We start from the raw sequence: 23,643 nt of genomic DNA, 5'->3' as shown, positions 1-23,643 counted from the left end.
TACGTACGTATGTATGTATGTATATATGTCTATATGTTGTCACTCGCTTCGATATTGTGCACAAATCGTTATAACATAGTACGCTAATACGTATTATATGTGTAAAGTGTTGGTTTGTGTTTCGGCCTAATTGTTCAGTTAATTAATGTTAATTTATCATTGAATAAATTATGCTATGCTAACAGTGGTCTACAGAATTTCTCCTCACTTAAATAATTTTACATAGATATTTTGTTATATTTATATAGTAGGGTTTACATTAGTACTATATTGAATTTCGCTTTTTTAATGCATAATAATTTTGTTTATTATCCGTTGATAGGTTTATGAACTTTTTTGCTAAACAAAGATGAGCTATTAGTAAAAACATACAAAAAAAAAATATCAATTATTTTATTATGCTGTTCACGAAATAACTAAGCGATTTAAACAAATAATAATTATAAAGTTAGTATCGAAACTTAAACGAAATAAATGTTGCTCCAGAATTCGCGTCTATAAAACTTATTGAGAAATAATTTCTCCGGCGGCATAAAATGCACACGCACACACACAAATCACACGCTCTCGTTACCATACATATCCTTTCTATGTACGTACAGGCCATGAGCACTGATGGGTCCTGTCTTCGCGTGCGAGTGTGCGTGTGTGTATGTGTCCCGAGTTTGAGTAGAGTTCATATAAATTAATATATGTGTGTATATATGGTAAGCGCGCTTGCTATATGACGACTACATTGCTTCCAAGTTAAACTTCAGCGTAGTGTGGTGCACTTTCAAATAAGCAATCAACATCCTTGGGTCTGTCCGTCTGTTTGTCTGTCTAGTTGTGTGTATGTATGTTGTATATGTGTTTACATTATAGACTGTCCTTGCACTTGGTTGGCAGGCAGGCTGAGTGGCTGACTGGCTGGCTGTGAGATTTGCACTATGCTGTGTAGTTATTGATGAAGTTGCTTTGATCTCCGCTTGCCGTTTCAACGTAATTCCTGCTCCTTATTCGTCTGCGTCTACATGTACATATGCATATGTGAGTGTGTTGCGGTATATGTGTGTTGTGTTCTCTGTTTTTGTTGTGTATCTGTATCTAAAAACGATAATTTTCATCTGCCATGTGTATGGCCCAAAGAAATTTGGTTCTTTGTGTCTTATTGAAAATCTTCTCAATCGGCACACCATTCTTTTTACACCTGCAATATTTAAAAGCGTGTGTGAGTGTGTGTGTGTTGGAAAGAGATAGCAAGCAATGCTTGCTTGTATACTTACCATGCCACCGAAATGCGTGGATCGAGATAATTCAATTTGGATGTGCCCAGGGCAATGGTCTTATTCTCGTCTCTATCAGTCTCTTGTAGTTCCAATTTCTTCAGCTGGTCCTTCAAACGTTCCAGTTGCTTGCCCTTCTTATCGGCAATTACCTTCTCCTTGACAGAGCCACGCTTGGCCGCCTTCTTCGCATCCTGCATAAGAATGTTATAACAAATGTTTCTATATAATAAAAATGTTTATTTTTATACGCACATGATATTCGGCCTCGCAATCATCGATGGCATCACGCTTTGAGCGAATCTTCTCCTTCAGATTCTCCATCGACTTCTGATGGCCCTTGGGCACTGAGCGCTGATGGTTACATAGAATGGCCACCGCACGATTTGCGCGATTATACGTTAATAGTTTTTCGGGCACTGATGCATTTGGATCCGTTAGCAAATCCAATTGATTTTGCAACGTTTTCGATGCGTTATATGTACGAAATACTTTTGCCGTGAGTCCTGCAATGAATCAATCAATCAATATTGAGCTTTTGTTTGCGAAAAAGAACTTAGTTTCTAAGGAACTTACCATCCATTAGCTCCTTCAGATGCTCGTTAAGCACTTGGGTATTGAGACGGTCGAAGAGATCATCGCCATCCCTTTTGTTCTCCATAAACAGCTCGAGGTTCTTGAAGACACGCTTCTCCACCTCAACCTCGTTGTAGTAGCGTATGGAATCCTTACCTGGAAAATCAAATACAACCACATTCTCCTTGCCATTGAGCTCCTTGTGCAGCGACACATGCTCCACACGAAGCGAACAACAGCCGACAGTGTCCGCCTGATCCTCGTCCTTCTCGTTACCCGCTCTCAGCGCCAGCTTATCAATAAAATAGAGCGCCACTGCACGCTGACGTACACGCATCTCCTTGGACTTCCATTCATCTCGATATGTGGCGCGTATTTTGTCAATGACCTTGTCCAGGCGACGCGCTGTCTCGTATTTAATGTGATCCTTTTCGCCCTTAAGCTTGGATGAGGGATTCAGCATAATGTATTTCACTTGGCCTTGCACATTCTCAATCCAAGAGGCTAGCCAAGTGACGGTGCTGTCGTGACGCACCTCCTTCCAAGTTTGGCCCGGTGGCGGCTTTGGCACGTGTGAGCTTTTGCCGCAGTTGATGGACACATCGGAGGCGGCAATGCGTCGCTTGATCATGCCCATCTTTGGATGTTCACCGCGACCACGAAACAGACCCGGCGGCTCCAAACGGAAGTTGCCAATCTTTTCCTTGTGGCCATCGATCATGCAGAAGCCATATTCCTTCATTAACGCCTCGTTCTCATTCTTCCTGGCAAGCTTCTCCTCTTTGGTGGCCGCTTTGCGTTTCTCAGACTCGGCCTGGAAATAGTCGAACATCTCCTTGAAATTGCATTTGCGGAAGTCTTTGATGATGTCCTTCTCCTTATCTGTCATCGATTTACGGAAGTCCTTAAAGAAATTATTATTGAACACATCCTTGGTGCAGTAGTCATGATTCAACATTTTCGCATAGAATGTGGCCGCCTCCTCTGTCACTTCGCTCAGTTCCAGGGGCTTGCCATCATAGTAAAAGCGCACATTGCGCGGCACACGCTCGTAGGGCGGCGCAAAAACAGGTCCTTTATGCTCCAATGATGACCATTTGACGCCATCATCACGCTTCTCCTCTTCCCACCTTAAATGGTTAACAATTAATTTCGTATTAGTTTTCAGTTTAAGTCTTTTGCTTTTTAATGCTGTTGCTGCTGCTGCTGCTGTTCTTGTTCTTGTTGTTGTTGTTGTTGTTTTTGCTGCTGAGGCAAAGCATTGTTGTTGCTGGCATTTGAATAAAATGAAAACATCACGTTTTGCAACGGACAGCAGCAGCGCCAACGCAGTTGCCATTGACTGTCAGCCCCAAAAAAAAAAAAATAAATTACGCAAAGCGTAAAGTTGAAACATAACCTCAATATTGAGCAGCCAAAAGTATATGTATGATATACCAGCTGACACAAACACACGCGCATCGCTGTGAATGTCTAAACGTGCACACATACAAACACGTTGGCTAAATGTGATTTTTTTTTGGTAACATACATACATACATATGTACATATGTAGGTCAGTGACATTCAAACTTCAAGCACACGCGTACTTATAGCCAAAGCCTAACTTGTATGAGAACAATTGGCAACAACAAGCACAAGCTAATGAATTATATGTGTAATTGTTTATTTACCATCGCCAGACTTCCTCCTCCTCGTCCTTTTTGTCTTTGCGTGAACGCTTTGTTGGCGACAAAGTCTCCGATTTAATGTCTGACTCCTGCAATTGATTAAAAATATATTTTAGAAAAACAGTTACAAATAAACCAGCTTTAAGTTTGTGCCACTTACCTTTTTAACCTTTTTCTTTTTGGGCTTGCCGCAGTCATCATCGTTCTCCTCTTTGATGCGCTTCTTTTTGTTCTTCTTTTCTCTCGACTCCTTTTTGACCTTTTTACGCGCCAGCAGCGGAATGTCATCATCATCATCAGGTTCCATATCCATATCATCGACCGGCTCTTGTTTACGCTTACGCATGGCCAACGGAATATCCTCGTCATCCTCATCATTCTCATTTTCGTTGTCGTTGTCATTGTCATCGTAGTCATCATCATCGTTTAAGGCGCTATCGTCCTCATTGTAGGTTGATTCGTGCTTCACCACAAATGAGGGCTCATCGGCTCTAAACTGCGATAGCGAATAATCACAGGAACTGGCCTGTGAGTGATTAAAGCTGTCCTCCTCCTTTTTCACGTCCACCTCGTAACCATTCTTATAGCCATTGCATTGAGCCTGCATCAGCAGCTGCTGTTGGTGTTGCTGATGTTGTTGCAGTTGCATTTGTTGCTGTAGGTGCAATTGTTGCAGCTGCAGTGCATCTGCGTGCTCGTTTGTGCTGTTCTGTGTGACAGGTTCCGGTTTGACGAATACGCCATCATAGGAGGGATCTTTCGACGATGATGATGAGCTGTGGTGCCTCGAACTCGAACTGGAATGTTTGCTTTTCGATGATGACGAAGATGAGGACGAGCTCTTGTGGCGCGAGCTCGATGATGATGAGGAGGACTTGTGTTTGTCCCGACTGGAGGAACTGCTGCTGCTGCCGCGATCTTTGTCGCGACGCTCTTTATCTTTGGATGAGGAGTGACTGCTACCACTGCTGCTACTTTTGTGATGGTGATGGCCCGACGACGATGAGGACGAGGATGACTTGTGCTTGCCGTCTTTATCCCGATGACTGGATGATGACGAGGATGAGCTACGATGCGAATTGCTGCCATCACGATCCTTATCCCGGTGCTTATCCTTGCCGCTAGATGAGCTGCTGCTGCTCTTATGTCTGTCCTTATCCTTATCGCTGCAAAAGTCAAGCACATCAAGTGTAAACATTTTTTATGCTGCAGTATTTTAAAAAACCAAAGGAACTCACCGACTACTGCTTTTGTGTTCCTTGGATGAGCTAGAACTAGAGCTCTTATGCTCACTACGTTCCTTATCACGGTGCTTATCCTTGCTAGAGGACTTGTGTTTACTACTGCTGCTGCTATGATGATGGTGGTGATGGTGATGCCCATTTGTAGTTACACCATTCGATTGCACTTCGCAGCTGCCGCCATTTTGCACGTGTAATGTCTGCAATGATTCAAAAACAATTTCCATATTAAAACAGAGCGATCAATGCTGTTGAGATATACTCATTTGCATATTTGAATTTAAATATCATTTTTGCAAACTTGTAATATGCGAATGTGTGTATCTACACGCTGCACATAAAAGGCCTTCATTAAAATGAAGTCTCGGGCTAACTACCTGCATGATCGTGCTCTCTGATGTATGTGTGTCTAACATTTTGACTTGTCGTTTTATAAAGTTTTTGATGGCAAGCTTAGATGGTATGCATAAACAATATGATAATAATGAAACTAGACACAACACTACACCACCACGTGGTGAAAAATCAACCCTAACAAAACTACATACACTATACATATGTATGTAAATGCATCAAAAGCAAGAATTGTTAGCTAGCAAGAAGAAGATGATATTTACAACTCTAAGCATTACGATATTCGGAGTAACAAGCATTAGTAGTTACACTATTCTCAGTTTTCAATCTGTGTTGAATCCAAGTGTGGACATTGTCTTCTGCAGATCAGGGCTGTTATTATACATATGTACATACATACATTTATACATAGGCATAATGGTATATAGAGCGATACATATACCGACAAAAAAAAACTGTCGGGCAGTGTGACCAGGTTGTGCTAGCGATAAAATATTGCGAATCATGCCTGTGCCAAATACACATTGTCGCCTCTTGTGCCTGCGCCTCTGCTTTGCTTCCACTTCCACTTCCCTGCTTTGCTATACTGCTGCCACTACACACAATGCCTGCACTGCACTGTCGCCATTTTCGTAAATTACCAAAAGGCCTTTTACTCTTTTTTTTTTATTACAATGCCACCACGACCGAGAGTGCGGCTGAAGCGCAGCTCGGGGACACTTGTATTTGTTTTAAATAATACTTATGCATCTATGTATGCGTTTTTGTGTGCAAATCGCATAGCACGTTTTGTACTTGGCACACGGATGAAACAGATGAAAATTACATAAAATAAATACGTCTCGAAATTACTTACATTTTCAGCAGCCACATCCCCACTCATTTTGCACAATTTATTAGTTAGCAGTGTGCGGGGCTCGGCTTTTTTCCAACTCTGCTAAACTACACCTTTTCTATAGTGTAGTTATATATAATATGCTTCGGTAAAACACGTTGCACTCGACTGCAAGTGCTGGCTGTTACCTTCTATTAACTGCGCGATAATACAATATAATTTTTTCCAAGCCCCAATATCACACTAAGAGGGTCTTTCTCTTTACACGTCGTATTCGTGACAGTGTTGTGCAAAGTGACGTGAAGATGTTACACAGTGTGCAGTGCTATTAAACGTTAAACGATAAGCTGATTCTTCTAATACTTGTAGCACGGCTACGAAATTCAAATTCAATTCACGGTAACAAGAGAACTATTATAATACCATATTTTGTTGTTTTATTTTTCACTGAATTTATAGTAATGTAAGTGATGCAAAGGGTAGCTTTGATATAGTATTATGTTTTGAAGTTGATGTTTTGAAAATTAAAAAAAAAACTAAATATGTTTGTATGTGCACGAAAGATCGTAAAGTAATTTGACGTAAAACACTGCTCAACACTAACTGCAGTAAATACTTTTGGTCGATAACGTTCGAGAACGATAGTTTTTGGCAACGTTTTGTAGACAAACATCGATGAAATCGGAGTTAACATCAGTCAATTGAAAATACAACATCGAATATTGAAAATTCTGATACATCGATATATCGTCGATGCATCGATGTATCGTCGAGGCTCTAGCGTATGCTGCTGTTAAATTTAAAAACTTTTGGCAAAACAACTTGAAATTACTTTACTTAAATATTTTAATCAAAAATGATTTGTCAATATATATAAATTTTATATACGTTAAACCTGACATAACTGAACACAAAAACAATCTGCACCATAAGCCCATTAGCCTCTATATCTTTAAATTCCGCCACCAAATGCCTGCATGGAAACCAGCTCCCGGAAGGCACCCTGCGGATCACGCATTAGTTCCTCATAAGTGCCCTGCTCCACAATGCGACCATTGTCAAGCACAGCAATCTTGTCCGCATGTTGAATGGTACTTAAGCGATGCGCAATTGTGAGCACAGTACGTCCTTGTATTAGTCTATCAATGGCGCTCTGCACCAATTGCTCCGATACGGAATCCAGAGCGCTAGTAGCTTCGTCCAAAACCAAAATGGTGGGATTCTAAAAGCGACAATAGCAAATGTATTAAAGTTCAATTTAATTATATTCAACTGACCTTAATAAGAGCTCTGGCAATAGCCACTCGCTGCTTCTGTCCACCACTGAGCAGCATGCCACGCTGACCCACCAATGTATTCAGACCGTCCGGCAGCTGGCTGGTAAACTCAATAACATTGGAGTCACGCACCACTTGTTCCAGAGTTTCTTCGTTAACGGGATCATCCGGATGCATGCCATAAAGTATATTATCACGTATGCTGCCCGAGAAAAGCACAGGCTCCTGGCTAACGGCGCCTATATTGCTGCGCAGCCAGTGTGGATTCAACGAGCGCATATCCACACCATCCAGATACACCGCACCATCGTCCGGATCATAGAGACGCATCATCAGCAGCGCTGTCGTAGATTTACCCGAGCCGGAACGACCCACTATGGCCGTAGTTTGATTCGGTTGCAGCGTCAAATTGAAATTCGTCAAAACTTTAGACTCGGGTCGCGATGGAAACGAGAATTCAATATTTTGGAAATTAATCTCGCCATTGGGTTTGCTATCTGGCACCAGACCCTTGTCCAACGGTATAGCTGGGTCGCGATCGAATATTTCCCAAATGCGTTCGGATGCGCCAACGCCTTTGTTCAGTTGGCTGTAAAATGAAGACAATGTGTTCATAGAAACGGCCACGTAGCCGGCGTACATCATAAAGGAGGTCATGGCGCCAACCGTCAGTTCACCGTCTAAAACCAAAGTGCCACCGTAGTAGAGCACAGATATGATGATAAAATTACCAGAGAATCCAGTCTGCAAAGCAAAAGGGGAGAGACAAATTAAATTAAAATTTTTAATAACAAAAGAAATAATGAAACTAAAAATGATACGAGACAATTCTTTGCATGTCGTTTCCTTTTTCTTTCCTATTTCGTATTCGTATTTTGATGATTCTTACAGAAACTGTGTGTAAATATTTTTAATTCATCTGGTCTCTTTCTCTTGCTCCCTCTCTTTCTTACTCGTAAAGCTTCAGCCGAATAATGATAATAATATACAACTAGTTATTAATTTATATAGAGTTAAGAATAATTTAAGAAAATCTTTTGTCTCTATCTATTATTCTTTCTCTTTCTAATTAAAAACAAAAATGTATAACAAAAATCTACACACTGGCTATCAATATCTAATGCTAGAGCTCACCAAACCAAAGAAAATTGACCTGGCACGTGTCTCCTTGTAGGCAATGGCCACAGCCTCATCAAGTTTGCTATCAAACTGCTCGCACTCCTTGGGCTCGCGACAGAACAATTTGACAGTGCGCACATTGCCAAAACGCTCCTCGGCATGCTTCATGATCTCCGCATATTTGTCCAATTCAGCGCGTGTAATACGACGTACATAACGACCATAAACAATGGCCATGCCCGCCAAGGCAGGCACCACCAAGGCGCTGACCAGCGAGAGTTTAACAGAGGTGTAAAGCTATAAATATAAAAACAGACTTAAAATAGAAAGAGTAAGCCGTTAATAAACGTAGCTTATACCATCATGCCGGCACCAGCTAGAATCATGGCCATAGAGCGCAAGCCATCAGAGACATTTTGACTTAGGGCAATGCCCACAAAGTAGGTGTCATTGCTAAGACGATTCACCAGTTCACCAGAGCCTTTGGTGTCAAACCAGCCCACCTCCTTCATCAACATGCTGCGATAGAGATTTGAGCGTAAACGCTTAACAATGCGCAATGCTAAAGAACAATAAGAAAGGTTTATAATATTCAATGTTAACAAGTTAATCTGTAGGCTTGGCTTACATGCAGTTCCAAAGAAATACACACGAGCAAAGTTGGCAACGCCGCCCAGCACAAATACCCAAAATAACATTAAGGAATATTCACGCAGACGCGCCATGTTAGATGACTGTTCAACATGCTTCTTAAAAATGGTGTCCACCACTTTTCCAATAAACCAAGGCACGGTCATGGTTATGACTGAGCTGACCACCAGACACAAAATACCCGCTATAAGTAAAGAGTTGTTGTTGTTAATCATTTGCTCAGTTACGTTTTGTAGCTTCACTTTACCTAGCAGTGTCCATTTTTCAGTCTTCATAAGACTCATCAAACGCGTGTAATTTGAACGAGCCATCTTGATTACACCTTTGGTTGGCACTTGCGCATTCTCCGCTAGGGCGTTCTTGGTATTCTCAGCCTGGCGAAGAAAGCTCCTTAAACTTATAAAGCGTCGCTCCCCGCCCGCACTGCGCCCCACTGTAGCCGGTGGCCTAACTTTAAATAGCTGATGGTATGACCGTCGCAGCAGCAGTAAATGTGGCGATGTCGTGGTTTTTGTTATTGGTTGTTGCCTTAGCGTTAGTTTTGTTGTGCGCAAGGAATGGTTTATGATGTTAATGCCCGGTCGAGGTATTTGGGATATCTTTAAAATTGTGCACGCGTGTTTCAGACGTGTGCAGTTTAACAACATTGTGAATTTGGATTAAAAACTTAACAAGTTCATAGAAAAAAAATATTAAAATAAAAACCAAAACAACTTTGATGTAATACTACACAGGTCACAATTTGTAGCTAACAGCTGTTAAGCTCACAGAGCAGCTGTTAAAGTAACGCGCTGCCAGCATTCAATTTAGTGACGTCACAAATTTAACATTATTGCCTTAACTGTGCTCTTGAGCGTATCAAAATTATTAAAAGCAGCGATTACATTTTATTTCTAAATAATATGCGTTTATCATCGACTATTCTAAAGCAAAGTTAGCTAATTTTAAGCTTATGTTATGCTGCTGTTAATGTTATCGATTTTATGCTATCGTCAAAATATTTGCAGCTGTTAAATTTAAAAAGAACACGTTTTTTCGTGTAATTCATTTTAATTAACAATTTATTGTTTTTATACACAATTAGCTTAATTCTAGTTTAACAGGCACAGTTAATAAATGCAATAATTTCCTTTGCTATACATAAACCAAAGTATGTAGATTTTGCCTTCTGCTGTTTACTTCATGGTGGGCATAGCAACAGCCGCCTGGGTGTGGGTCACATCGGTCTCGCGCCACAGCTGTGTCACAGTCTTGGTCTGGGTGTAGAACTTGATGCCCTGCTTGCCATAGAAGTGGTGATCGCCACGGAAGGAGCCGCGTGTACCGGTGAAGGAGAACATGGGCAGTGGCACAGGAATGGGCACATTGACACCCACTTGGCCAGCATCGATCTCATTCACAAACTTGCGGGCGGCAGCGCCATTGGTGGTGAAGACAGCGGTACCATTGCCATAGGGATTGGAATTAACGACAGAGATGGCATCATCCAAGGTATCAGCCTTCAGGATAATCAGCACGGGGCCAAAGATTTCCTCCTTGTAGCAACGCATGCTGGGTGTCACATCGCTCAAAATGGTGGGGCCCACAAAGTAGCCATCCTCAAAGCCGGGCACGCTGATCTTGCGGCCATCCAAAATGAGCTTGGCACCCTCCTTGACACCAGACTCGATGAGCTCGTGAATGCGCTGGCGCGAGGCAGCAGTGATAACGGGACCCACATCAGTGCCGGGAACATGGCCGGCATTGACCTTCAGTTTCTGTGCACGCTCCACCAGATCGGGAATCCATTTCTGGGCTTCGCCCACAAACACAGCCGTGGACAGGGCCATGCAACGCTGACCAGCCGCACCAAAGGCAGCGCCCGCCAGTTGGTTCAATGTGTTCTCCTTGTTGGCGTCGCTGAGGATGATGCCGTGGTTCTTGGCGCCCATGTTGCTCTGCACGCGCTTGCCATTCTTGCCGGCACGCTCATAGATGTACTTGCCAGCGGTATCGGAACCCACAAAGGAGACGGCCTTGATTTCGGGCGCATCGCAGATGAAGTTGACAGCGTCGTGTTGGCCGTGGATGACATTGACCACACCAGGTGGGCAGCCAGCCTCGTTGAGCAGCTCCATGAGCATCATGGTGGCGCCGGGCACACGCTCCGAGGGCTTCAGCAGCATGGTGTTGCCAGTGGTGATGGCCACGGGGAACATCCACAACGGTATCATGGCGGGGAAGTTGAATGGTGCAATGCCGGCGGTAACACCCAGCGGCATGACCAGCGAATAGGTGTCCATATCACGTGCCACATTGGCAACGGTCTCACCCATTTGCAAGGAGGGAATGGCGCAGCAGTGCTCCACCACCTGCAGACCACGCAGCACATCACCCTCGGCGTCGGCCAGGGTTTTGCCCTGCTCCTTGGTGATATTCTTGGCCAGCTCGCCCATGTTGTCCTTGATCAGTGCCTGCAGCTTGAACATGATCTGTTGGCGCGAAAGCACAGACTGATTGCTCCATGACTTGAATGCCTTTCTGTTGGACTCGAGTGCGGTCTTCATCTCATCTTGTGTGGCCTTGGGCACACGTGTGACCACCTTGTTGGTGGCTGGATCATGCACATCGATCCATTCGTTGGTCTTGGACTCCACGAACTTGCCGTCGATGAAGAGCTTGGTGGTGGGTGCAGCGCTGGCAAAGCCACGCTTGCCCATGAGGCGTGCCTGCAAAAAGAAATTTCGGTTAAATACAGTGGGGACTCTATATAATGAGCTACAGTCTAGGCAGCTCTTACTGTACTTTGAATTAGGCAATTGCGCCACAAGATCATTACAATATATTTCTTTTTATTCATTTTTTTTTATTTTAATGCATAGCTTAGGCAGTCTGCACTGTACTTTTTATTTATTTATATTTATGCTCCATCGTTTTGTCTTTGTCTTTTATTTCTGATATTTTTCCACTCAATACCATAGCAACAGGTGAGATTTGCCTGGCACTAAGATAATGCGTATATAGCACACATACATACATACATATATATGTATGTAAAAGTACAGCTATGTGCCACGCCTTCGCTTATCAATGACCACCAGCAGCCCTAACGATAGGCATTCTTATGGTTTCGCCTCCCCTCTCACCCACACTCAATCATTTTCATCTTTTTATACGTTGCCAAAGCTCTGTTACGTAACATGTGCTTACATAGACTATATACATGCATACTTATGTATGTATGTATATATATACACATTAATATCAATTTGACATTTCTTTATCACGGCCAAATTGAAATTCAGCAATTGACTTTGCACAGCGAAAAAAAACAGAAAACAACAACAGCTACCGGCTGTAATTTACATGCACGCACACACACAGACACAACTGTTGTGTGTTTGTGTGCATGCACTTTGCAGTCAGTCGCAATGCAATTTAACAGACACTGTTAAATGTGCTGTTAGATATTTTGTTCTTTAACTTAAATAGTGCTCACCTCAGCACCAATTAAACGCACGAGCGACATCTTTATGAAAATTTATATTATGTAGTCCAAGTCCAAGATCAGAAAAATATTAATATCAGGAATTGTGTAGGACGCGTGATTGAGTTTTGCGGCTGGCCAAACCGGTGGTTCCACTAGAACTGAAAGCAAGCAATGAGGCTGTATGGGAAGCTAGCTGCTGCCCCCCCAAAAAAAAAAGCACAGCGCGTGTGTGGTGTGATTGTCTTTGCCTCTGTATGTGTGTGTGTGTGTGTATTTTAATTTAAAGCAACAGCTGTTGTTGTTGCTGTTCGCTCTTGTGCATAAGTATGTGTGACTTGATTCGTTGGGGGCTCGCTTACATGTATAAGTATGTTTGTTTTTGCGACGTTTACTTTTTAACACACACATACATACATACATATATAATTATAGATATGCGGCACGTGTAAGTTATTATAATACATACGTATGTACGTTCACACGCTTGTGCTTAAGTCTGTATAAAATACAAAATTTATGTCTTAATTTATTTTTATATGGCTATGTGTATATGTACATTATTTATCTATTAGGCTGTAAAATATTTATTTATAATTTTTTATTACTTTACCTGCATTTGCTAGCGGGTTCAGCATGATCGCGACAAAGTGAGCGAAAGCAGCTGAGCAAACTTTCAAGAGAGCAAGCGTGAGAAAGAGAGAAAACTTTGCGCTTTAAGTTTCCAAAGTTGAACGCTAGATGGCTTGAGCTTAAAACTAAGCGTTGCTGATTTTGCGCTCAACTTTTTGAATATTTAATATTTAAAAAGTACACTACGAAAAAAATACTTTTATTATTTAATACATACATTAATTAATAAAGTAATCTATAGTTAATGTTTTAGAGAGTTTGAAACTAATAAATTCCAATATAAGGCTCTTACGAATCTTTTTTAATTTAAACAATGTTTTTTTTTCCAGTGCCAAGCTTTTAACTGCTACTTATAATTGTTAAATTCAAATAATAAACAAAATAAAAATTGTGCAATAGAGCAATTATGATAATTAATTTAATAAATAATTAAAATTCCAATATTATGCAGTTTCAAGAAAAAATGCTTTAAAATGTATTTTTGATCGCAACCATTATTATTTTTATTTCCATTGTCATATTCATAAATTGTTGTACGAGTATAATTATTACAATTAAGTACATAAACGCTAAGTACATAATTTAATTTGTTCAAACATATTTGTGTCGATTTCATTTTTTATTTTTATTTTCCAAGTAAAATATATAGATAAAACTCGTAAATTTGTGAAATGCTTTGGTTATTGCTGTAAAATGTCGACTATTTTATATGAACTTTGCTCTATATATATATAGTAGATATATATAATAAGATTATATTTTTGTAAAATTTAATGCCAAGTAGCTAAAGCAATAAATTTGTCACACTGTGCACAAAAAAAAAAAAATATTACATATACGTATGAGTTATGAAATATAATTAAGTATATATATTAAGTACATATGGTAAATGTAAAAAAAGCGCTTATTTGCTATAGTTGACTATAATTAATATGGTTTGCTTAAATAATTAAGATTTTAAGCCACGCTGCGGTTCAAAAGGCCTCATACAATTTACATGCTCAAAAGAATTATTATCATATGTATATAAAATGTAAAAAATTAATATTAAAATTGTTTTAAAAATTTTTGTTTGCGTTGTGCTGCAAAATTGTTTAAAAATAACTGAAGTCTTTTTGTCATGTTGTTTGCATCGTTGTTGTTGTTGTTGTTGTCATGTCGATTTTTGCTTAAAAACTACTTTTTTTATTAACTATCTTTTAATACTAAACCATTTATAAAATAGACAAAAAAATATTTATATTTATTTGTAATTTTGATTAGGTAGTTAACATCATCAGCTTTAAGTTTAAGTACACATGCGTAAAAAAGTATTTTTATAAATATAAAAAAAAATAAAAAAAAATATATATATAAAATAGCAGACATGTTTTTCTTTCTTGTAATATAAAAAAAAAACTTTTTAAGCTTTGGTTTTGTTAAGGCGAAATTGAATTTTCATTTTAGCGCAAACATTAATTAAATTATAATTGAATATTTTGCGTTTACTTAGAGAGCGTTTAAAGTTAATTGTGTTTGCAGTAATTGTTTATAACATTAGTTATATTTTTTTAAGCTATATAATGACTACAACTACTGAGCTGTCTACTGAGTTTTTTGTTCTATAAAACATTAATAGATGTGTTAAGTGTTTTCTGTTTTTCGTTTTTGCATAATCTGGCAACGCTGTAAAAATTGTTGACTAGCTTACTCGACGCCCAACAGCTTGGCCGCCTCATCGGGCGAGGAGAGCAGCTTGTTGAGTATGCCCTGATCGCTAATGCCCAACAGATTGCCAATCAGATCACCGCTGGCCGCAGCCGACGGCGTCGTGCTGGCCTCGCCCAGATTCTCCTTGTCCAGCTGCTCATGCAGCTTTGGCAGACGCAGTTGCGCTGATTTGTTGTTGTTGTTGTTATTATTATTATTATTGTTGTTATTGTTGTTGTTGTGGCAAGTATTGTTATTGTTGTGCTGCTGCTGCTGCTGTGAGGACGGCGGCGGCGTTGCCGGCTGCTCATCATCGGAGCAATCGGATGCGCCCAATGCATCGCCATTGTGACTGCGTCCGCTGTGCTTCTTCATATGCCGGAGCATGCTGTGCTTCAGCGTAAACTTGCGCAAGCAGATGTCGCACTGAAAGGGACGCTCGCCCGAGTGGGTGCGCATATGACGACGCAGATCCTCGGTGGACCAGAAGCGGCGCATGCAGAAGGCGCAGATCACTTTGCGATTGCTGTAGTCCGGGTATTTGCCACGTGGCAGCATTGAGGACTCATCGTCCGAGTTCGATGGCGGCGGCAATTGTTGTTGCTGTGCATCGGTTTCGATGGCGCCTTTGGCCAGCAGCAGCGCAAACTCGTGGGCGTGGCACTGTTTGATGTGCTCCAAGCACTGCAGACGCTCGGCAAAGCTAAATTCGCAGAGATGGCACTTGTAGGGCAAATCGCTTGACTGTTAGAAAGAGAGAGGAGAGAAACATAAATTAATCGATTTGTCGATAAATAGGCAAAATTTATATAAAAAGTACTGCGTATCTTTTTGGTATGTTGGTAAAAAAAAAAAAGTTAATACTATTCATCGATTATATCGATAAACATGCATTTAGCGTATCGATAATAGTTGCTAGCAGTGCAAATTATTTAAAATGAAATGAATTCAACGTTTTGCGTTGAAAGCTTTAAATATTAGTTTGTTATCGATTAAGTTGCTATCGATAGACTATAAATATTTATTATACAGTTTACTACATAGCTTTGATCGATAATACGCAACTCGATAAGCAAAAAGTAAATGCAACGTTTTTCATTGAGAATTTTCATTATTGTTAATTATTAGCGTTTCAGCTGATATCGATAAATTGTAATTATCGATAGCTATAGATTAATAAAAGTTAACTAACCTGTGAATCGCTGCAATTGTTGCTGTTGCTGCTGCCGTTGCCATTAAGAGCTGCTGCTGCTGCTGCTTGCGCTGCCGCCGCCGCCGCCATCTGCTGACTGAGCTGCGCTGCCGCCGCCAGCTGCTGTATCAACTGCTGCTGCTCGCGTTCACGCTCCCGCTCGCGCTCACGCTCACGCTCCAGATCGCGCTCACGCTGCTGCTGCTCGGCGCGTTCGCGCTGCCGCTGCTGCTCCAGCTCGGCGGCCGCAGCCTGCTTGCGACGTCGCTGCTCCTCCAGCTCGATCTCCTCCACCGACTTGGGCACCGGTATTGGCTCGCTGACATCCTCGGTGGGCACATAGACGGACATGGCGGACTCAACGTTGCCGTGCTTGCGCAGCAAGTGGCGATCGCAGTTGCTCTTGGTGGTGAACAGCAGCGGGCAGTGGCTGCACTTGAACGGCTTCTGGCCAGTGTGGGTTAAAATGTGACGGCGCAGGCTGCTGCTCCAGGGGAACATGCGCTGGCAGTAGGGACAGCTGACGCGATTGGGCGCCAGACTGTAGGCGGATTTCTTTTTGGTATCGGCGCCATTGCTGCTGCTGCTGCTGCTGGTGACGTCCTCGGTGCCGCTGTTGTTGCTCTCGCTGGCGCTGCCGCTGGCCACCAAGCCCTCCTCATCGCTTTGCTCCATATGATTGGCCACATCGCTGGGGCGAAAGTAGCTATTGAAGCTGACCTGATTGCTGGTGGCATTGTCGACCAGCTTGGCAACGGGCACTAGATCCTGCGACTCATCCTTGAACGCTGAGCTGGCCACATCTTTGAGCGACTTGGCAACGGACTCGGCCTGGCTGATGAGGCTCTTCAAGCTGCTGCTATCGGCTGGAGTTGCCCCTGGGGCTGGGTCTGCTTCGTTGACTGGTTTGCCCGCTTTGATGGCTTGCTCCAAAATAGTTTCGGCTACTTTTTTAGCTGCTGCTATGGGCGTGGCAGTGTTTGCTGGCGGTGGCTGCGGCACTGCTGCTGGTGGCTGCAACTCGCCAGCAACTGGCTGCTGCTGCTGCTGCTGCTGCTCCTCCTCATCATCATCTTCATCGTACTGCTCTTCATCGTCGTCTTCCTCCATAAGCTCATCCTCATCGTCGTCATCATCCAAGTCATCAGCCTCATCATCTTCGTCTATAACAAGCTTGGGCTCATCATCGTCCATTGCTGCTGCTGCAGGCTTGGCAGCGCTTGTGTTGCTGCCGCTGCTGCTGTTGTAGCCAAAATGCAGCAGCGGATTGGCTGCAATGCTGCTGCTGCCATGCGCCAGCGCCTGTTGCAACAAATCGGTGTCTGTGCGCGCTTTAAGCTGCTGCGCCAAAATTGCATATTTCACATGCTCGGAGATGGGCGCATGTTGTTGCTGCAGCTGCTGATGTTGCTGCTGCTGCTGCTGCTGCAGATTGCTCATGGCTGCTGCGGCGGCTGCTGCTGCTGCCGCTGCTGCTGCAGCTGCATTGGCGCTGGCTGCGCGTCCACGCATAACATGATGACCGCTGCGTTGGCGCTGCGCATAGAACTGCGGATGCTGCTGCTTGACGTGACGCTCCATGTTGCTGCGCAGCGTAAAGCGCGCCGAGCAATGCTCGCAGGCAAAGGGACGCTCGGTGCGATAGCGACGCTGCTTTTGCTTGGGCATGAGCACGCCGTTCTTGATGACCATCTTAACGGGTCCGCCCGCAGGCAGCGGCAGCGTAACAGCAGCAGTTGCTGTTGTTGCTGCTGCTGCTGCTGCTGCTGCAGTTTTGTCTGTTGCAAGCGGCGCCATTAGATTGAAGAAAGGAAATCCATTGCTTTGTTGAAACATTAAATTGCGAAACAGTTGCATGTACTGCGTGGCAGCATCGCCAGCAAAGAGCTGCTGCTGCTGCTGTTGCGCCAACAGCAGCTGCTGCTCCAAAGCATGTTGCTGCTGCTGCTGCTGCTGTATGAGCGCAGCTGGCAGCGCTGCTGGCTTTTTGCTTAGATCCAACACATCGTTGCATAAATCCAAAGCTGCTGCTGCTGCTGCTGGTTTTTCCACCAGCTGATCCAAGCTCTTCACCTGTATTTTGGCTGCTGGCGCAGGCGCAGGCACAGCGGCAACTGTTGCTGTTGGCTCTGCCAGCAGCATGTGCTTAAGCTGCGAGTCTGACTGCGGCAGCGCTGCTGGCGTTGGCGTTAGCTCGCGATAACTCAAATCCAACTCAGATGCGCTCGATTTGTTGTGCTGCTGCTGCTGCTGCTGCTCATCGCAGCTGGCATCCTCCGCCGGATGATAGACAATGGCACGCTTGACATCCTCGCGTGACGTTTTGCCATGTCGATTGCGCAAGTGGCGCTCACAGTTCGCCTTGGTGGTGAACGCGTAATTGCAAACGGCGCATTCGTAGGGGCGATCGCCATTGTGGGTGCGCATGTGCCGCACCAGCGCCGCCTTGTCGCACACGGCGTAGGGGCACATGTTGCAGCGAAAGGGTCCAGCGGCGCCCACGGCTGCCAAATGCACGCGATTGTGGCCCTTGAGCGCACGCAGATTGGGAAAGACGGCGGCGCAGAGTTTGCAGGGGAACTCGCCGCGCAGCTTCATGCGTCGAAATTCGCTGGTGAACGCATCCTGCGCCTCCTCCTCGCCGCCATCCAAACTGTACTGACTGCTGCAGGGCGTGTGCACGCTCTGCTCGAAGCTGCGCAGCAGACTCGACGTGCAGCTGGAGCTGGTCATGTTCAGAATGCTTTGTATGTCCGCCAGGTCGGTGGCATTTCCGCCAGCGGCAGCGGGCGCTTCATTCGCATCCGCATCCTCATCTTCATCCTCCTCCAGCTCGGGCGCTTCCTGCTTATGTATGGGCGAACTGCTGGCGCCCAGCAGCGGCGGCAGTGGCGGCGACATGGCTGCTGCTGCTGCTCCCGCTGCGCGACAATTGTGCAGCTGCAACTGGCGATGACTTTGAAAGATCACATCGCACTCGCGACACTTGGCGGGTATATCCGCATGCGCGGCATCCAAGTGCGCAAACAGCGCTGGCAAACTATCAAAATCGCAGGCAGCGCACGCCGGACAGCCCAGCAGCGGCAGCGGCAGCGGTGGACTCAGACTGCGACTGGGACTGTCACTTGCATTGCTCTGGCATGAGTTGTGCTCCGAGCTGTGTGCCAGCAGCGTAGCCACATCGGGTGTGCTGGTTATAACATCAACGGCATCATCATCAACTTCATCTTGCTGCTGCTCGTCCTCGTCGTAATCCTCCAGCTCCTGTTTGGTTAGCAGCAGCGCCTGCTCTTGCTGCTGCTGCTCATTAACTATATTATTATTATTATTCAATTTCAAGCGCGTGCGCTTGCTCAGCTCGCCATTGTTATTATTATTTAAATTATTGTTGTTCATTTTGTTGTTGTTGTTGTTATTGTTATTGTTGCTGCTGTGACTTTGCGCACTGGACACATCTGTGCTGCAACTAGCATCACTTTCGTAGCTCTCTCTGGCCACGCCCTCTGACTGCTGCTGCTGTTGTTGCTGCTGCTGCAGCTGCTGCTGGTGGCGTCGCTGTTGCTGCTGTGGTGTGGCTGCTGCTGTTGCTGTTGGCTGCTGATGCTGCTTGTGTGTGCGCATATGACGATGCATGTTGCCATTGGTGGTGAATGTCAGATGACAGTAGCGACAATTGAACGGACGCTCGCCGGTGTGGACGAGCACATGGCGATCCAACGAGGAGGCGGACGATAGCACCTACAAAATTTAGGCGAAGAGAAAGAATTCGTAGTTAGAGATAATAAACCAAATTATATGCTAGCTTTAAGTTAATTTAGAAATAATAATTATTAAATAAAAATTATTAAATAGCTAATAGAATTAGCAACATTTTAACAAACAATTTATAAAATATATAATTAACTATTTATTTTTAAAAAGTAAATTTTGTTGAGCAAGCTGCCTAAAATATTTTAAAAATTCTGAGCGCTCTTTATAAAAAATAAAACTTGCAGATTTATATAAATTAATGAAGCTTACAAAATCTTGTTTAACTTAAATCTTTGTTTAGCATTTAAATTTTTAAGTCTTCAAATTAGTTTAAGCTGCATAAATTCTTAAAATTCTTTGCTTGTTTTTAAATTAAAAAGAATTCTAAGAGCATTACAAAAAAAAAAAACTTTAGCAGCTGAGCCTTAAAAAATCTTACAAAATTTATTTTTTTGCAAAATATAAAAAAAAAATTAGCTGCATTTATTTTAGCAGTTTAAATTTGAGTTTAATAATTACAATTTTAGTTTGGCTTAAATCTTTTTTGTTTGTAAACAGCTGGGCCTTAAAAAATCTTACAATATTTATTTTTCCAATTATACTGTCTAGCAAAATATAAATATAAATTAGCTGCATTTATTCAAGCAGCCTAAATTTGTACTTAATAATTACAATTTTAGTTTGGCTTGGCTTAAATTTTTATTTTTTTTTTTTCTATTGTTTGGAAATTTCGCTTACCTTGGAGCAAATGCGGCAGGTGAAGTTCTCGGTGTCGCCGTTGGCGTAATTGTGGCAGCGTATGTGATTGGTGAACTCATGGGGCGTGGCCGAGACGACCTCACAGATGGGGCAGAGGAACTTCATGTGCTCATCGCTGGCGCCGATGCCGGACTCGGCGCTCGAGAGGCAGAGGCCGCCCTGGGGCGAGGAGCCGCCCGAGTTGCCGCCAGAGCTGCCGCTGCTGCTGGTCGAGGCGGCGCCGGCTGCAACAGCAGATGACTGCGCAGCGGCAGCGCTGCTGCTGCTGTTGTTAACGCTGCTGCTGTTGCTAAGCAAATAGCTGCTCAAAGCGCTGCCATCGATGAAGCCCGACTCGGAGAGATCGCTGTTGGCCGCCTGGCTGCTGCGATTCAAGCGGAACTTTTTACGCAGCGAACTGGCGTCGCCGTCGTCAACAATGCTGGCGCTAGCAGCAGCGACGGCAGCGGCGCCAGCAGCGCTTTGACTGCGTCGCTGCTTGTGACGTATGCGCAGCGTTGTTGACTCGAGTTGCTGCTGCTGCTGCTGTTGCTCTTCTTCTTCCTCATCTGAGAGCAATTGCTGCTGCTGCTGTCGCAGTTTGCGTTTGCGGTTTGTTGTTGTTGTTGCCTCATGTGGCGTTGACGTTGGCTGCGCTGCGCCGCTGCTGCTGCTCAGCTTCTTTGGTGTGCGTCCCAAATCCAAATGCTCCAGCGAGGATTCGGATGTGGTTGACTCGCGACGTTGGCGCTCCATATCGCTGCCAAGGCCATGTGTTGTTGTTGTTACTGCTGCTGTTGCTGCTGTGTGTTGCTGTTGTTGTTGTTGTTGCTGCTGCTGTGCGGCAAGCATTTTGCTTGTTTTTTTTTTATTTGTTTGTCTTTGTTCTTTAAGCTTTTTGCTGTTGGCTAATTGAGATCCTTGGCTTAGCAGTTAGTAGCTAGAGAGTGAGAGAGAGAGAGAGAAAGCATTGAAACGTTTGGAATGAAACAATCACTAATTTTTATAATATTACATATTTAACAATATTTTTTGAACGAAATCAATATGTTATTCATTAAATACTTTTTTTTTGAATTTAAAAAATATATTATAAACTTTCGCCGAACGTAAGTCAGTTAATTCCCTTGTGTATATATTTTTTTTCATATTATTATTTCAAGCTGTGCGCCCGCAGCTGAGATCACATCTTAGTTTACCAAGAAAGTCTGACGCTGATCACAAACTCTGATCGATCAGCTGATCCTTCAACGAAACTGATAACTGAGACGTTGACAAAACAGTTGCAAAAGCTAATTAAACAGATTGTATACTTTATTTTTATTTTTAATAAGAATAGCAAGTTCTACGAAAGCGTGTAGAGCAATGAGAGTGGGTGAAGCTGATCAAAATGTTAAGCTTGAAGATTAATAAAGTATTAGTTTTATATATTTTATAAGCTTAAGCCAATTTATTTGAAAAGCTTTACTCCAGTTGCAAACTAAGAAAACGGAGGGCATATAATTTATTTAGAATTTTAAAAGTTTCTAATAAATATTACAAAATGATTTTTAAATTGGAAGTCAGTTATTTAGAATTTATACCACGCATTAAATTCGATTGCGAAAATTACAAAATGAGTTTTCGTAGCATATTGGAAATTTTAGCATAGGATTTATTTAGAATATATCGAATTTCGAACTTGTAGCATATTGAATTGTGTGCATAACTCTTTTTCGAATTCGTTTGTAGTAGTTGCATTTTGATTTGATGGCCTATCTATTGTACCGTTATCAACTGACATTTTTTTTTCGTAGCTGCTGGTGTCGATTTTTCTTTTTTTTGGCGCTTAGGATTTTCAACTTGACTGATTGACTGACGACGACAACAACGGACGCCATTAACAACAATAACTTGACAAAAATAAAAAAAAAATTAGTAGAAAGAGCAAAAGGCGATAACAAGCGCCCACTGTGTGTGTCGAGGTGTTAGCTTCATTATTTTTTTTATTTTACGCATATATTTTGTTGTTGTTTTTGCACATGAGGCTTTGGCTTTGGTCTTTCATTCATTTTGGTTGGTTGATTTCAAATTTCGCCTGTGACTCATTTGTCGAGACTTGTAAACTTGAAATCATGAAGATAATAACACGCCCTTCTATCGAAAAATCTACAAATACAGCGATTGGGGCTGTAAATCTCAAGATCAAGTTATTAAATAAATATATTTAAGCTTTTAGCAGAAATTGAGATTTTTTTGAAATCGATATAGCTATATATTATATTTTAGATCTAGAGTAAATTATTTTATGCATTATTTTGTATAAAAATGTTGCAACAAAATTCAAGCAATCAAAATTTTCTAAGCAAATTTTTTGGACTCCCTTAAATATTTTCAGAGCCATCACAATTATTTCATTAATTTTTCTACGCCTGGCTAACAAGCATTTAACCCTTTATTTTTCTCAAACAGATCAAAGATCAAAAGGCGTATAAAATTTAAAAAACAAGCGATGAGTTAATGTCAAAGGTTTTTCAGGGTCAAGCGCATTAGAGACGAGAGGTAAAACCCTTGGGCATGGAAACTAAAGTCTCTGGAGAGGGCGATTTTTGTCGTTAATCCATTGCAATTTGTTTATAAATTTTGCAGCACACCACACTTAAAAATAAAACACTCAAAAAAATATCAAAAATTAAGCTTTTGTTTACCTTTTGTTTAAAAAAAATTTTGTTTTGTATTTGATAATTTGGCGGCGGCATTCGAACTTTTTATTTTGCTGTTACAAATTAAGTTTATTTATGTTTTTTATGCACATGTAGTCACAATTGTTTTGTTCACTTGTTTGTTGTTGCACAAAATTGCTTAAGTATTTATTATAAATAATTATGTTGTCGCACAATTCTTTGGTTTTTTGTTGTTTAAAAAAAAATAAATAATATTATGTAGTAGTAGTTGTAGTTGTTGTTTTATATATCCGCAGTAAGTATTGTTATTTAATTAACTTGATATATTTTTTTTCTTCTTTTATTTAATAATTCTTTTTTTTTATTTTTGGCTGTTGGTCGCAGCTCAGCGCGTTGCAGATGCTTTCACGTTGACGCGCACGCTTAGTCTGAACGCAGCCGCAGCGCAATGTTTCAGTTTTCGGTCTCGAGACCACAAAACGCGCGAGCGAGAGCAAACGAAGTCTGTTGCCTTTGCTTTTTAT

At 42.4% G+C, this 23,643-nt stretch overlaps 4 protein-coding genes across 5 annotated transcripts; all 4 read right to left on the bottom strand.

Annotated features, from left to right (window-relative positions):
• Positions 1-1,059: 1,059 nt before the first annotated feature.
• On the bottom strand, positions 1,060-6,359 carry LOC108606739 (DNA topoisomerase 1). The gene is made up of 8 exons (XM_017997134.1): positions 5,963-6,359; positions 4,750-4,952; positions 3,672-4,677; positions 3,515-3,600; positions 1,842-2,971; positions 1,521-1,771; positions 1,266-1,459; positions 1,060-1,189 (listed from the first exon to the last, which is right to left on the bottom strand). The coding sequence occupies exons 1-8, from the start codon at positions 5,987-5,989 to the stop codon at positions 1,087-1,089; spliced, it is 3,000 nt and encodes a 999-aa protein (XP_017852623.1). The 5' UTR covers positions 5,990-6,359; the 3' UTR covers positions 1,060-1,086.
• Positions 6,360-6,806: 447 nt separating this feature from the next.
• On the bottom strand, positions 6,807-9,697 carry LOC108605582 (ATP-binding cassette sub-family B member 10, mitochondrial). 2 transcript variants are annotated; one of them, XM_017995352.2, is made up of 6 exons: positions 9,236-9,694; positions 8,966-9,172; positions 8,697-8,899; positions 8,353-8,634; positions 7,219-7,962; positions 6,807-7,163 (listed from the first exon to the last, which is right to left on the bottom strand). In XM_017995352.2, the coding sequence occupies exons 1-6, from the start codon at positions 9,633-9,635 to the stop codon at positions 6,894-6,896; spliced, it is 2,106 nt and encodes a 701-aa protein (XP_017850841.1). In that variant the 5' UTR covers positions 9,636-9,694; the 3' UTR covers positions 6,807-6,893. The 2 variants fall into 2 exon arrangements, with proteins under 2 accessions (XP_017850841.1, XP_017850842.1); XM_017995353.1 differs by lacking the exon at positions 6,807-7,163 and having other exon boundaries at positions 7,814-7,962; positions 8,372-8,634; positions 9,236-9,697.
• Positions 9,698-10,042: 345 nt separating this feature from the next.
• Positions 10,043-12,597, bottom strand: LOC108605495 (probable methylmalonate-semialdehyde dehydrogenase [acylating], mitochondrial). The gene is made up of 2 exons (XM_017995240.1): positions 12,467-12,597; positions 10,043-11,696 (listed from the first exon to the last, which is right to left on the bottom strand). The coding sequence occupies exons 1-2, from the start codon at positions 12,494-12,496 to the stop codon at positions 10,164-10,166; spliced, it is 1,563 nt and encodes a 520-aa protein (XP_017850729.1). The 5' UTR covers positions 12,497-12,597; the 3' UTR covers positions 10,043-10,163.
• A 1,977-nt stretch (positions 12,598-14,574) lies between these two features.
• On the bottom strand, positions 14,575-23,317 carry LOC108606894 (zinc finger protein 1). The gene is made up of 4 exons (XM_017997421.2): positions 23,144-23,317; positions 20,457-21,396; positions 15,969-19,706; positions 14,575-15,520 (listed from the first exon to the last, which is right to left on the bottom strand). The coding sequence occupies exons 2-4, from the start codon at positions 21,306-21,308 to the stop codon at positions 14,774-14,776; spliced, it is 5,337 nt and encodes a 1,778-aa protein (XP_017852910.1). The 5' UTR covers positions 21,309-21,396; positions 23,144-23,317; the 3' UTR covers positions 14,575-14,773.
• Between the last annotated feature and the right edge of the window lie 326 nt (positions 23,318-23,643).

Source organism: Drosophila busckii, chromosome X (genome assembly GCF_011750605.1).
Source record: "Drosophila busckii strain San Diego stock center, stock number 13000-0081.31 chromosome X, ASM1175060v1, whole genome shotgun sequence".
Classification (NCBI taxonomy): Eukaryota; Metazoa; Arthropoda; class Insecta; order Diptera; family Drosophilidae; genus Drosophila; species Drosophila busckii.
Note: the sequence above shows the minus strand (reverse complement) of the source record. Positions and strands in the feature narration are given on the sequence as shown.